At 41.6% G+C, this 15,729-nt stretch overlaps 1 protein-coding gene across 8 annotated transcripts in view; it reads right to left on the reverse strand.

Annotated features, from left to right (window-relative positions):
* The window catches only part of Foxp1 (forkhead box P1), a 607,655-nt gene that overhangs the window by 83,029 nt on the left and 508,897 nt on the right, over positions 1-15,729 (reverse strand). For 6 of the 8 annotated variants that reach the window (XM_036182188.1, XM_036182186.1, XM_036182190.1 and 3 more), the window contains 2 exons: positions 4,861-4,998; positions 3,773-3,862 (listed from right to left, as the gene is read on the reverse strand). In XM_036182188.1, the coding sequence (XP_036038081.1) occupies positions 3,773-3,862; positions 4,861-4,998 (228 nt within the window). The remainder of the gene's footprint in view (positions 1-3,772; positions 3,863-4,860; positions 4,999-15,729) is intronic. The other 2 variants (XM_036182191.1, XM_036182189.1) reach the window with 1 other exon arrangement.

A 15,729-nucleotide genomic window follows, 5' to 3' on the forward strand; every position in this document is an offset into this window, starting at 1 on the left:
CAGCATGCAGAAAATGATCCAATTGTTTCCACCTCTTCCCAAGTTGCCACATTAATGTGAAACCCAGTGATAGCCATATTCGTGTCAAAAGGATTTTTTCACTTCTTCAACAGATATTAACTCATGACTTTAAAGACAGGGGACATGGACACAGTCAAAGACTAGGGAATTAGCCCCTGTTGAAGTCAGATATAAAGGGGGGGGGGCTGGGGCCGGTGCTTCCTGTCTTACTGTAAATGAATGTTTAAAAATTGTATATTTATATAAAATGACTGATGCCTTTTTCTGTTGTCTGTGGCCATCCCTAGGAAAGGCCCATGAAAGCTGTCCACGTTTGAAAAGCCAGGATATAAAAGTATACAAGGCCCATTGTCCAAAGAAGAATTTAAAAGCAATGCTGGTTGCCAAACCGTGCTCCCCACCCAGTTACCAAACACAGGATACGAGGCCGTTTGTTTACTTCTCACAGTTGAATGCATACAAAAAAGGTCTCTGCACAGTCCCCCGACAGGTCAGCAGTCAGTGTTAAAATGCTCAAATGCCCTGATAAACCTTTCGTTTCGGGTCCCTCCCTAGAGCTGCAGTCAAAGGTCTGTTTTCCTTTCTTTGGCTACTCCCTACTGCCTAACATAAACTGTTATAACTGCCCAGGACAAACGGCCCTTTTAAAACAATCAGCTTAGCCACCTCAACACACAGGATGGCACCCCCACATACACCCAGCTAAGACTTTAAAACGAATTCTTCCATCTACTTTCCAAACTCTCCTGGGTCCAGGATCTAGAAGCTGTTCTTCTGTGGTATCCTGGGCTACACATCTCTGACACGAGCACCTAGCTCCAAAGGAGCATCGTGGGTCTGGTTCAATGTGAAGTCAAACTTCCCCAAGGTGTTATCAAACACACCCTCAGGAAAAAAGACAGCTAATGTATTGTGTACTGGCTTTGAGTCCACAGTCAAAAAAAGGAGGAACACAGGAGAGGAAGTACCTGAAGGCAGAAAATGATGGCCTTTAATCATTTAATCACAATGCATTCCATAAAGGAACACAGCAGCGCCATCAGCCAATGTCTATGTGCAAACCTTGTCAAAAATTATCACCAGCAGGCCATGCCACACATCTGCCACCATGTGACTCTTTCATCATAGCCCAGGAGGACCATCACTGGCATGATGATTTGGGGACACAAGCCCTTGACATCGCAGAGAAGTAGGATCTCCATACTACTGGTATAACAAACAGTCCAGCAGCACCATGAAACCCAAAGACACACTTATCTGACCCCACCTGCCTACCTTCCTCTAGGTACACTGAGGCCACACCAGGCCATGGGACACAATAAGCCCACAGTCCTCAAGATGCAAACAATAAACAAACAAACAAACACACACACACACACACACACAAAAACCTACTACGATGCATAACCCTCCCTGCCTGTGGACACAACGCATTCCTCTGGCCGTCACTCCCGGGCCCAAACACAGATGTCAGCAGCATGTTTGTGTCCCGCTTCCTGACAACAGCACATTGGGAACTCTCTTCAGCTGGGGAACTTCCCTACTCCTTCTCCTTCTGGAGCCCTCAGAGCTCATCGGAACTTTCATGTCTTCCCAGCACGCGGACGTGCTTTCCAAACCCTGTCTCCAAGACCAAGCAAGAGGTTAATAACAAGCGGCAACGGGAAGGAAGAACACAGCCCCTGGTAACTGACAAGTGACAGTGGCAGCAGCCCTTTCTAGTGTGTCTTCAAATATAGAGTTAAAGATCTTTAAAAAACTAAATTTTGATGCCTTTGAAAAGAAAGAGGCACAAAATAACAACAGGGGGTTATTGCCTGTGAGCCACGGGGGAGAAACTCCATAATTCTTCTTCTCCCTTTTGAAGGCTGTGAGAAATCTGATTCAAAAAAGCAACAGCAGAAGGGGAAACCTCTTGAGGCTGTAACCATTTCCTGTGATCATGCATAATGTGCTTCAAAAGTGGGTTTTTACCAATTCTGTTGATCAATTGCGCCTCCTTCATAGCCCTTCTTTTTTCTGCTGTGTTTACATCTGATGTGACTCAGTGACAAGCACTGTCTGAGACTGTGAAACAGGCCTGTCATGTTGATTTATGGGCGCATCAAACCCCAACTTGTCCAAACTGAAGCTCGCAGTTCATTAATTAGAGAGTTGTGACTTTGAAGTCAGCTTTCAGACTGTGGTTTTTAACATTTGGCTTAATTTATATGCTCTTGAATGTGGATCTCTAAGGGGAAAAACTGAAATTCCCTCCTTGTCTTTGAACTTCTTTTGACCGCACAATAATCATTTCTTTGTCCAGAGTGATGCCTGCAATCCCAGAGTCATTAAGGCGCATTGAACTGCCACTGATGAGTAAGCCCCGCTGAATTAGAAAAACAGCCAGGAAAACAAAGCTGAGAGCCTTCTGCAGGGTGATATCTCACAATTACATGCCTTCCCTCCCCATGCCATTTCCATTTTAATTACTGTTAGTCCTTTAGATTTACATTTTAGACACTTTTTAATCTGTCCCCTTTTTTATTAGAGCCTCGCCTGGTGGAGAGCCACTGTCCTAAGGTCGCGTCAGCATTTTCATTAATATGCCTCCTCCCCTTCACCCCCAAACTGCCCCTGCTCCGCGGGGGGTTTACAAGCAGCCTGCTAAACAGGACTCCCGGGTGGGGAAGCTTGGCAGAGCATAGAAAGCATACCCAATTTGTGTAAAGGGAGGAGCTGGCATGGGGCGAAAAGTCTGGGAAACTCCCATGTGGAAAACCATCATCCATACTCGTGTGAGGGGCAGGGATGTGGAGTCGGTCACCTGGCAAGACTCCCTCCACAGGAGCCAAGCAGCTAACTAGGTAGGGCTGGCAGAGAAACCCAGGAAGAGGGTAACATGCTGTCCATGGAGTCATACATTTTGTTGTCACAATGAGAGACACTGACAGAAAGCTTTGGGTAAAAAGTGAAAAGGTGGGTGTCCTAATACCTGGGCAGCTCCCCAGAGTGACAGCACCTGAAATTCATGGAAGCATACCGAAGGCGAAGTGGGAACGAACCCCCGGGAGAGTCTCATGGTGTGTGGATCTCCAAGTATCGCATGCCTGGGCAGTGTAGATAAACGCAGTACATGATGACTGACACTCTGAAGAACTGGGGCGTACAAGTAAATAGTGCAATGTGTGTTGGTTTGTTTTTGTCTGTCCTTGGTTAAGTACAGGTGACCTGAGACAAAGTCCCCTAACTTCAAGCCATGCTACCTAGTGCAATCATTAGGCAATTAGGACATGCTCACCATGCAAGGGGTCAAATGAAGATAGGAAAGCTTAACCATGTTCTAATTGCCTTGCCTGCTCGCCTGACCTCACAAGAAGTTAGCTCACCAATGGAAAAGGCCATTGCCACCTGCCCAAACATTTGAGTTCCTCAAACAAACAAACAAACAAACCAATGATTAAATCTAAGCGTGTGTCCTGAACATTGAAAAATTTTGTCTCTCCGCATCCTGGCTATAGGGCATTGCTGGTCCCCCGTGGTACCAAAGGAGCCCAGAATTCTGCTCCTGATGCTGTCACCACACAGAGGGACACTGTGGTGGTGAGGTAAAGTAAGGAATCGAGAAATCTTAGCACAAACAGGACAATAATTCTTGCTCTGAAAGCTGAGAACTGATAGAGTCAGCTGAGTTGGGCAATCATTTAAATGATGAACGGCAGACAGTCCCCCGAGATCTGTGGTTTGAAAGTAAACTTTGCATCGCCGGTACCTCTTTCGGCTGTTTTCCAGCATGTTGCTGTTGGAGAAGTTGAAGCTGCAACTGTTCTTGTTGTTTCTTATAAAATTCTTGAAGCTGCTGCTACAAGAGAGAGAGGAGGGACGGTAAGTCGCAGACGACCGAGGCCCACTGTCCCTCTCCACGCCATGCACAAACTGTGATTTGAAAAATAGCATCCTTTTATCTGGAATGGCCTGACCTTTTACTTTGAAACCTGACAATAAATTCCACGCACACTGACTATTCTTGGCATTAAGGTCTGAGGAGTAATCTCAAAAATGAACTGATGAAAAACATACCGTTTTCTACACAAATTAATTAAAATAAGGCACGGGATGACCTTTGATTGCACAACAAAGCCAAGATGCCCTTGCAGAGTCTGGCCAGTCTCTAGTACAGGCTTTCTAAATGATGAGGGGAGGGGCAAGGAGGGTCCCACCCTTGAACAGCTCAACAATGCTGGGACTTCCTTTGACTCTATCTACCCTCCCCGTACAATGGCAGTGATGTCTATCCCTGCAGCAGCTAGGCTTGTCTGTTGGATTCAGGTTGCCTCCTAACTGAGTCTTGTGTCCCCAAGACACAAGGACAGCCACAAGTTTATCAGAGCATCAGTATGTATAGAAAAAGTAAACTCTGGGCCTTTAATGAACTCCAAAATGTTTCTTCATGGGTCCAAGAAAAAAAAAAATTCAAGGTAAGACTTGGAGTTCAAAGGGGGACTTCAAGAGCTGCCTATGCACCTTGCTTCCAATGGGCACTTCACATTGCTTTGATTCATCTCAGCTGACTAAATAAAAGAGTGTGAGGCCATGTGAGTCTGAAAGATCATTTTCTACCAAGTCCAATCACAGCCCTAATCTTGGTCCACAGTGCACTCTCCAGACCCAAGCCTTAGACCTGTGGCATCATTCTGCTCCTTCAGGGGCAGAGACACCGTTCTTCTCCCTTGGGGACCAGGTGGAGTTCTGTACCACTGAGCCTGCCAGCCACATTAATTCTTCAATTGTCCAGCTGTGTGGACAAAGGGGTACTGTGAACTGAGCTGTGAGCCGGGTGGGCAGGAGGAGGACAATTACCTGTTGAAGCATGAGGGCCTGCTGCTGCTGGAGAAGAACCTGGAGCTGCTGGGGGCTCAGCACTTGCTGCTGGAGGATCTGCTGCATTTGCTGGGGAGTGATAACCTGAGGTGTCATCATAGCCACTGACACGGGGACCTAGAACATTAATGAAGGGTAAGTAGGAATCCAGGAAGCCACACACCCTCAGCCTCCCAGGGTCTGCCTACTTCAAGAATTGACCAATTTTCCATGCAGCATGTATTTATCGTGAAGAGATATGACCACAAATCCTATACAAACCCTGGTGCAATTATCATTATCAATTTTATTGGGATGTTGTTGCTAAGTACCAAACTCAGGCCATCACAGATGCCGGACAGGTCAAGAAATGGGAAAGAAAATCTTGCAGCCAGTATGGATGGCTTCATGAGCAGAGAAGCAAGCACACCTTAACAAATGCTATCAGGATTAGGGGCAGATCCATCCTTATTCACAACACATCTCTAGTCAAAATGAGCTGTGAGGTTACCTGAACTGCAGTATCATTTTAGGGAGAAAAATTAAGGAGGAACAAACAGCTTTGCAACCCACCGCTGGTATGACCCACTTCCCTTGTGGACAGTGATTTTCACATTTTCAGAATCATCAAGGATGCTTAAAGGCCTGGGTTGAAGAGCGGTGAGGAAAGACTCATGGACACACCTTCTGAACTTAAAACGTGGTGGGCGCTTCCTAGGGTGCCTTTTACCCTCTTCCTTATTCACCCAGCACACAGATGTCTCAATTCTTTCATAATATGTGTGATCCCGGTAAAAGCCGCTTTCCATGACATTTCAGTGACAAACAGCTACCGTGATGAACTTGATAGCATTTCGTATTTGCAACTGTTAACACGTTTCTGCACGGGCATCTCTGCAAGGAACCTGTGCACTGTATCTGAAAGGATGATGTCTTGTTCAGATAAAACACTGACATTAAAATGACAGGCTGTCTTGGCCAAGGTTACACAAATTGTATTCAAGCGGATACCTAATGACAATGCTACAAATTCTGCGAGCTTTCTAGAATGTAATTTAGCTATTCAAAATAATCACTGCACTTGTGTTTAATTTTCAGACGACATGAGAACCATTTTGTCAGTCCCTGTAATCTAAGAAGACTACTTCATGAAAAATCACCCCTCTAAAAAGATAAGAAAAAAAACAAAAACAATAAAAGATGAGAGCCAAATGTCTCCTAAGAGTAATATTTAAGCATCTTACTTTTCTTTGTTTTTTTTTCAAAGCAAATGTGCCAGCAAGACGCGAGAAGCTGTAAAGGATCTATACTTTGTTAAAAAAGGGTCTACTGTCATCTCATGTATTACAATAAAAGGTAATAACATGTTTTACACTTTGCCTGTGTGCCACTTTAAAAAAAAAAAAGAATCCTGCAGACAATAGCTGATCAAAAGATAAAAGAATTAAAAAAAATCTTTCGGGGGAACAGTAAGCAAAAGAGAAGAACGGAGTGTTAATTTTATGTAACATAATGTCTTAATATGCAGTTTATCTTGACTTTTTCACAGGGCTTGCCCTGTCATTTGCATAGCGAGCTCTCATTCCTAATTTCACACTCATTATGCACTGATGTCCCGATTTCTCAGCATCACTAATTTTGATGAACTAAAAATGGTTCCTGAAGGTCAGACTCACATACAGTGAGCATTCTCCACCGTTGTTGTGGCATGTTGTGTGTTGGGGGGAAGTTGGGGGAGGTTCACATGCAAGTTTCACATGTTTAGAGAACACTCAAAAAAATTTCATTAACCCAGCTCGGGGAGGTCATCCATGAATTCTTCTTACTGCAGTGGTCTTTTAAGTGTAGATGTAGTTACACTGTAATTTAAAACAGATGGGCATGTCTGAATATTTTTATATGCAAAAAGGGACAGATGTATATGAATGGATAAATTATCCTTTTAAAAAGATAATTCGCAGCATGAAATATCACCAATGATTGGAACACTGAACTTGCGTACAGTCTAGGGCAAACGCCAAGAAGACATTATCAAAACATCTAACCATGTACGCACTAATTCCAATTAGCCGACTTTGTCTTCATCCAGAAGAAACTTTCTGAATTTTTAAATATGCACTGGGTGCCAATCTCCATCTCTGGAGCTCCTGAAGCCAACATATCACAATAGAAGTTTACTGTTCCTTGAGAGTCGCATGGCCATACAGGAGGCTCACTGGAGCAAACAAAGAAGCCATATTTAAGGTTTCTTTTTCTCTCTGCATTTCTTGGATGGCGTACAACACAAATACTCATGAGCCAAATGTCTAATGACGATGGACAGGAAAACAGACAGGAACAGGGTGGTGTTAAAACCAGAGCTGGTGATGCACACGAACCTGAGAGAACAGTGGCAGAGGAACAGTACAGAAACAATCCCCTCATCATCAGTTTTAAAAGTGGCCTGGAGCCCCTGGGTTAGAAAGGGACACACAGATTCATGAATGTCCAATCTCTTCCAACTAGATAAAGAGTATAGTCCACAGTATATACATTATACTTTTAATAAAGGTGATTTAAACCATTGTAGGTAATGTGTATATTTTACTGGATTTTTGTTTGTTTGTTTGTTTGTTTGTTTGGAGACAGGGTTTCTCTGTGTAGCTTTGCACCTTTCCTGGAACTCACTCTGTAGCCCAGGCTGGCCTGGAACTCACAGAGATCCGCCTGCCTCTGCCTCCCAAGTGCTGGGATTAAAGGGAAAAAAAATTTTTTTTTTAAATTTTCCTGAGCTGAGGACCGAACCTGGATTTTTTTTTTTTAATCATATATTTTTAAAGCATTTTATTTTTACACCAGGTAAAACAGTACTTGTCTTTTAAAATGAGAAACGACATGGTCCCCTGACTGTCAATAAAAAAAAAAGGGTGACCAGGGAAAGATTGGCAGGTGCAGGTCATTTTTAAATCTTTGCAGAGAGCCAATGGTCTCCAGCTCCTTTTCCCACAGTTACTTCTTCATTGTTGGCAGTCGAACTGCAGCACAGTAGAATGAACTTGACTCTCCCCTGCTCGTTCCCTTTGGACACTTTGATGGAGGGTCTGATGAGTAATAAAACGCTTCAAGCAGCAGGCGCAGCCCAGCCAGGGACAGGCGCAAGCAGCCCAGTAACCCTCCCAACTAGTGGAGCGGGCTCTGAGTAATCAGAAGTGGGCCATTATATCCTGATGGCTTGAACTTTGCTTTTACTATCTGAAGCCACAGTTTCACACCAGTTAGCTCCCAGCCACCAAAGTGGGTCAGGGAGCTTCGTTTATAAACGCAGTAAAACAGATTTTGGTTACTAGGCCCCCCCCCCCCCCCCCCCCCCCACACCTCAAGTTTCTGCACCAATATATCAGGACAGGAGTTTGTGGCAAGGTTTCACAAAAACATTCCAATGAACTAGGAACCATCAGTGGGGTAGAAAAGACAGGAGAAGAAAAGAAAATCGGAGCACAGTTTAAGGTTTTAAATAGTTAAGAATTATGGCCTATATATCCACTCCCTTAATTTCCAGTGTCCAGCTTTCTCCTGTAGCTGGTCCCTCCTAATACTAGGAATCAAAGGGCATACAGTACCAGCGAGGGGCTATTACAGCCCACACTTTATTACCCATTACTACTGAGGTCATTAACGGCAAGAGTGATTGTTGCAGCCCTCACCTATTGATCACTGTAACTGCTATCATTTAATCCTGTGTTGAATGTCTGGAAAGCAGCTAAAGGCACACGAGAGAGAGAGAGAGAGAGAGAGAGAGGGGGGGGGGGGGGGGGGGGGGAGGGAGGGAGAAAGAAGTTTAGCATTGAGAAATATGGCTAAAGCTTAAGAAATTACACTTTGATTCATAAAATCTAGCCAGTGGTTTAAATCAACCGTATTTAAAACAGTCATGTGAGTTTTTAACTACAGCTGTCTAATATTTATAGGGCTCTCATGGAAAGCATTCCACAAAAACTAAACTTTGTCGTCCACTCCTGCCCCCAACCCTGACACCCACCACTTTACCCTCCCATAGAAAAAAAATTCATTTTTGATGCTCCATGTAGCTACAGGGGCTTGAGCCTTATCTGGGAGCCGAAGCTTATTCTTGACTTTTTTTTTCCCCCCTCAGAAGACAATTTAAATATCAGACTAGGAGAAAAATTATCCCTGTACTATAACTATGTTAACTGTATGAGTGTTCAGAAACGAATGTGCTGTATGGGGCTGGATGAGCTCACAATGAATCACAGGAGGTGATTTAGGAAGACCTAGAATGATTCCATCTAGCTGCCTTCAGGGATCAGAAATTCGAATAAAACTGGCAGACATTTAAAGAGTGCTAGCCTTAAAATACTGAACTTAAACACACAGATGCACCTACAGTTCACACTCTTTATTTGCGCTTCCAGGGGATATCATGAATTAAAAAACAAAAACCAAAACAAGTGAAAACAGTGCAGGATATGCTGTCCACTGATAGCACTGGGGTGTGGCCTGTCCCAGGTGCACACAAACCCTCCCGAATTGCAGAAATACAGCTGTGGTCGGCCATCTGAAGTTGGCTAGTATGGGCCTGCTGCTGCTTAATACCAGCAACTAGGCAAGCATCTTTTGCACCAGCAACTGCTGGTGAGGCCCAAGCACTTCTGGCATAGTTTTCTTTTTCTCCAGGGGGACTCTGTACCATTGGAACACTTGAAGACTATTAAACAAGGCACGCGTGCTGCTTTCTTCTTTCTCTTACTTTCAAAAGTGGGGGAAGGTAGGCAATGGGGAAGAGGGATGTTGAAATTTCAAAAGCAAACAAACAAATAAAAAAAAAACCACGCATAGAAACAATACTTGGAATCTAGGAAACAATTGAAGGAATTGGGTGGGAGGCGAGATGACACAGTATAAATACTGAAAATAACATGTTATCATTTCTTTCTCTCCCTTTCCTTTCCACTGAAGTGAACTACAAGTAAGCCCTGCCCAGCACAAATACACGGAGACTTTGGACAGTCACATCCTCTCATAATTACTATGTATACAAACCATATAACTGAGATGGTAAAAAACACAACATCCCACTTCATTATCATTAATTATCTATTATAGTGTCTCCATTAAATTATTTTCAAAGAATTACTTGAAAACTGTTTTTCAACCTCTGATCACAAGCCACATGTGTGCCCCCAAAAACTCACTTGCCTTCCACACTTTCAGCGGTGTTTGGGGAGTAACTGGTGCACGAAGGCTATGTCACCCAGTCAGCCACAGAACGAGAGTAAAACAAAATCAATTAGAAGCCTCTAGAATGTCAAAACAAAAGCAAACAAAGAAAATGGCTCTATTTTAAGAAAAAGGCATTATGCCCAATTTTCTAGGATCACAAGGAAGCTAACTTGTACTTGTAGCAGCAACCACCTGGGAAAATATAGGCCAGTTTTCAAAATTAATAACCAACAGATACAACAGACAGATCAGCAGACACAAAAAGGCAGAGTGCTACTAGTCTCTGTGTCACTAAAAATTAAAAAACAAACAAGCAAACACCCCAAAACTTAAATCAAGTACCACACAAGGTAGCTGTACCACAAAATGGGGGAAAATGTATTTCTGACATAATATTTCTGTCGTTAAAAAAAAAAAAAAAAGACATGGTATTCATGTGGAAAGTATAGTTCTCTTTCATTGTGGAATGCTGCTTTTTATACAATTCCTTTAGACTTAGCTCTTTTTGCCATAACACGGTACAAAGCATTAAGGCAGGTAATGGTTATTATATTAATGCAAAATCATCTAAGTAGTCACTCATCAGCATAACTGTTCTCTCAGCAACAATACCACCACCTATTAAAATTTTAGCAAAAAAGGAGGCCTCTTTAAAATGCAATTAGCATTTCATTTTTTATCATTGTGTTTATTACATTCTATCAAAGAGAGGCTATCTTCCTTTCACAAAGAATTGTTAAGGCCAACACTCGCCTGCCAGTCAGGAGTTAGTTCAGGTTACCAACCCCAAGAAGCCACCTCCTGCAGAACTGAGTTCTTTTTGTCTTTACATTAAAAACAAATGGTAAAATTCCTATTTGTCTAGAGCACAGGGAGTGGAGGCTGCCCTGTGATCCTCTACCATTTCCCAGGCAAGCAAGGTTACGCCTCTAAGCGCCAGCCTAATTGTTTTAGTTCTAATAAATATCAGCTTCATTTGCATAAAAATGTAAAGTTTACATAAATTAAATTGCTTCTCCCATTAGCAATTGTTAAATACAGGAAACAATAGGAGCTGTACATGAAAATAATCACTTGCTAAGAACTGATCTCTTCAACCTCTGAACCATCACCACTACTATTACTATTTATTATTATTATTATTATTATTATTATTATTATTATTACTACTACTACTACTACTACTACTATTACTATTATTTAAATTGAGAAAAAAATGGCTCCTCTTTTCTTCCTCAATCTCATTTTCCTGTAGGCAGGCTGGAAAGCTCTTTAGTGTGAGTTTTTTTTTTAACTCAAAATATGCTGACATTTCATATTAACAAAAACAACAAAATCATTTTTAAGCGCTGAGAACATGAGATATGGATGACTAGTCCAGAAAGTTTCTTAGAAAATAACTGACCCACAGATCTTTAACTTCTAAAGGGACAAGGAAGAGACTTTGGCTAAGTAAGTTCTCTTAAACTAAAACATGATTACAAACGATGGCAGAGCTAGCGACTGCCAGTCCTGTTGAGAAACATGCACCATTCAGAAAGCAAGAAAAATTTGTAGTTTTAGATCAAGGGTTACTATTACACAGGGGAAAAAAATTAAACATTTACCTGCCCCCTAAAAAACATTTTTTTTTTCAAAACTAGGAAACTAAGTTGATAATGCTCCTTACTTCAAGGTAACTAGCCCAGGAAATATCAGAGAGAATAAACAAATACAAATATTTCTCCCATATTATTAGGAGGGGCATTATAAGTGAATTTAAATATATGGGTAGGCCCCAAATTAGATTACTCCAAAGTTGAATATGAATTTACCAAAGCACTCCCATTTTCCTTTTACCTTTTCTGTAATTACTTATGCAATTTCTCACACGTAACTCCAACATGTTCACCTGATACATCACAGTTAAGCCAAGGGGTGCAAATGAGATTCTAAAGAGAAAAAAACATCAGTTGCTTCTTTAACAATTTCTCCATTCACTGATTTATTTCTAATAAAAGGAAGAACCCAACAGAAGGCTTCCTACATGTGAACGGTCAAAGTATGTTTTTAAAAAGTGCCTGGTAAAATCAAGGCAAATGAGGGAACCCATGAAGACCTGCCTTATGAAGTGATATGACGATTAAGAGCAACTGAACAAGAAGCTAGCTAGCTTTGGGGACCAAAAAAAAAGAAAAAAAAAAGTGAAAGAGATTAAGCTGCCACAACTGTAACAGGTTAGATGAAAAAAAAAATCAAATTTTAATGTATTCTCCCCTGTGTCATCTTGTTTTGTCAAGACATCAAATAGAATAGGGAAGTACAAAATAACAAGCCCTTGAGAAATCACAGAAGCTGACCTTTTTGATGTTGTTGATTTACCTTGTTCTCAGTTATTTGAACAATGATGTTTCAGATTTAAGGGCAAGATAAAGCTTAAGAATTAAAACATGATACCAAGGTATTCTAAAAAGCTCATCGGCACATTTAGCCTGCACTTTCATTGATTAGTTGCTTTAACCCGATGTGAACATGAGGCCTAATGCACAGCCTTGAGATGCATTTTTTTTTTACCGCTCTAAATTAATTTCCTCCCCAAACACTGGCCAGGTTGCAAGGACTCAGAAAAGGACACATCCCTTTCTATCATCTGAATGGAGATGTCCAGGTTAGCCCTTCCGAGTGACTGATGGCCCCACAATGTACAGACACATGTTTAGCAGTGGAGGACCTGAGTTTTCTGGGTTAAATCAAAGGGAGTTGGGGGGAACTGAATGGACAAGGCAGGCACTCAGAAATGACTCAAACAGTTTTCAAGGAATACCATGCTCCCCACCCCCACGCAAAAAAAACCTTGCACCAAACAACAGTTTTAGCTTACAGGGTCAAGACTTCCTCAAATATATCATTATAGGTAAGCACTGAGTTAGACTTACTGCCCCAAATCTAAGCTAGAGGTACAGGCTAGACATCTCAGCAGCAAAGCAAGTGCAAGCCTTCTCCAAAAATCTTAAGGCAATGACACATGCAGAATGATTTGTATATATAGGCAGTTTCTATCAAGGCATGTATTGAAACAAAAAGATACAGCAGTTAAAAACATCTGTTTACAAGACAAGAAAGGTAAATAAGCCAGTATTTGCAAGCACTAGAAATGATAAAAGACCAAGACAGTTAACAAGGCGATTTGATGACTGTTACTCCTTGTTACTGACTGCAGAGCTTAACATGCAACACACAGAGAGACACAATGTATGCCTTTAGTCACTCTAACCTTTTCTGGTCAACTGTTGCTAGGGTTTTCCCTTGACTGTAAATCACAAGGAACTACCTCAAGGGCCTGGTCACCGATCAGTTACTCGGAGTGTCGTTCTAAGGCTCCCCTTGGTGATGTTCGTCCACAACGAAACCACATAATAAAATGAATTTCTCCAAGCTTCCTTTTTGCCAATACAAACTGTACTCAAATTTTAGTAAGAGCTGAGAATCTGGCCACCACATTCTCTCCTGATCGTCACAGAAACACAGTCATTCAAACAGTACTCCTGCCATGTTAACCACGACCGAGCTGGACTCTGATTGCTTTTAATTCATCTACATTTTAATTTCCCTGTCTCTTGCCATTGTGTGGAGGCTGGCTGAAAAGTTGCAGAACTGGTCAGTGTCATAAAGGAGTTTATCTTTCAAGTGACAGCTCCTGACAGTGTGCAAATGCCAGGCTGCGATGGAGAGGGTTTGTTTTCAAGGTACATTTAACTGCAAACAAAAAAAAAAATTTTTTTTTTCAAATCAACCACTCCTATCATAAAGCTTTCTGATGATTTACAGTTTACCAACTGAGCAAGGTTACGCAACACTGCATGCCTTTAGATGCACTGCTCTAGCTGGTGGAGATTTAATTAAGATCACAGCCTCTAAAATCCCTGTCAAATGAAAATTCAGAGAAGACAATACTCTATATAGCTTCATGCACAATGTTGCCATTCCATCCCTGAAAAAAAATATGAGTTAATCCACGTTTCTATGGCTGCAGACAAAAGTTCACTAATTTTATTTTCTTTTGACACTTAGGTTGTTTTCTATTGTTTGCCATGAGATCATTCCTTTCCAGGGAGGGAAGGGGAGAAAAGGGAAAAAAACAAACACGAGAGTGAGACCCGCTGCAGGAGATGCAGTTGACATTAGTCTCCGACATTATCATAGCTTAACTATGATGTCATCAATTTTCATATAAGCAACCCAAACTCAAAAGTTTCATCTGATGAAATATGTTTATTAAAAAACACAACACAAAAGCCTACCTTCTTTCAATCATTTTGATTAAATCACTGAAAGGCTGTGTTTCTCCTTTCCTTAAACGGCCAACTTACTGTCAGACAAGCTGCGGATCTGGGAGGAGAGGTAGCTAGCTCTTTAGGCACACTGGCAAATACAAAGTCCACCCCTAGCATTCTGTGCAGTCCTTAGGGTTGGAAAACAAGTGTCTTTGATATATTTTTATTTCTTCTACACTAGAAGTGATCAGTGTTCATTTGTCTTGAAGGGAAAACAAATGTGGCTGAGTGGTATTTACCTAGGCAAATGCATTTTAATTTGCATCATTTTGTATTTGGTTGCTTATGTCATGCCTCTGAAATGACAGGTGCTTACAGTCTCTCTCCTGACGGCCACCACACAAGTAGCTGTCTTGCCTCAAAGGGCTAATGCAGTACTAATGAACAATAAATCAACTTTGATTATCAAGTGTCAGCCCACAGAGTCCTACCACATCCCAGTGACTCTGGCAGCCAGTGTCTGGGCAGGCAGTCTGTATTTTGGTTTCATTTTTACACACTTTTCACTGAAATGTGTCAGGCAGCTACAAAGAACCACATAAAATAGAGACTTCCCCTCCACAATTCTGCAAAATTGCTTGTCTTGATTTGTTTTACTGAGTAATGAATCTGAAATATCCAAGATAGCCTGCAATTTTTTTAAGCAGCAATTACACCAAACCCTGACAGAGAATCTTAACCTGATTATGTTCGAGGTCTCTTTGGCACTGACAGGAGTTTGTAACACTTTATCACATACACCTCCTTTAACTGCATATATGTATGTATGTATGTATATGTAAACTGCACATATATAAGATATATATGTGTATATATGTATATATACACACACATATATATATATAATGTCTTCATGGAAAAAATTCACAAACAAATAAAGCAAAAAGGGCCGCCTCAGAAATAGAGTCACTTGCAATTTTAACTGAAAATAAAAAATTAAATTGGCTTTTTACCCTAACTTCCTAATGATAAAATACATGTAAGTTTTTTCCCTTAGGCAGATTAGTCACTGATAGTATGATTCACATTTCCTGTTATCAGCCTTATTTTTCCCCCAAATGTGTCACTTTCAGAATGTTGGAATCTATGGAAATGAGGTGATTTGCATTTTTAAATGGGCTTGATTAGAACATTTGGTCTGTGTGGACGAGCATATAACAATTATCAGACATTTTAGTTGCAACCGGAAGGCCTTGAAGGAGTTAACCCCGGGGAGGAAGAGGCTACATGTGCTGTGCTCTGAAACTACCATCCTTTTCCTAAAGGTCCTCGGCTTCCCATCACCATTCTTGGGAGGGGGGGGAAAGCTCCTTTGCAGTTCGGATAGTTGAGTTAG

This window comes from Onychomys torridus, chromosome 3, assembly GCF_903995425.1.
Source record: "Onychomys torridus chromosome 3, mOncTor1.1, whole genome shotgun sequence".
Taxonomy (NCBI): domain Eukaryota; kingdom Metazoa; phylum Chordata; class Mammalia; order Rodentia; family Cricetidae; genus Onychomys; species Onychomys torridus.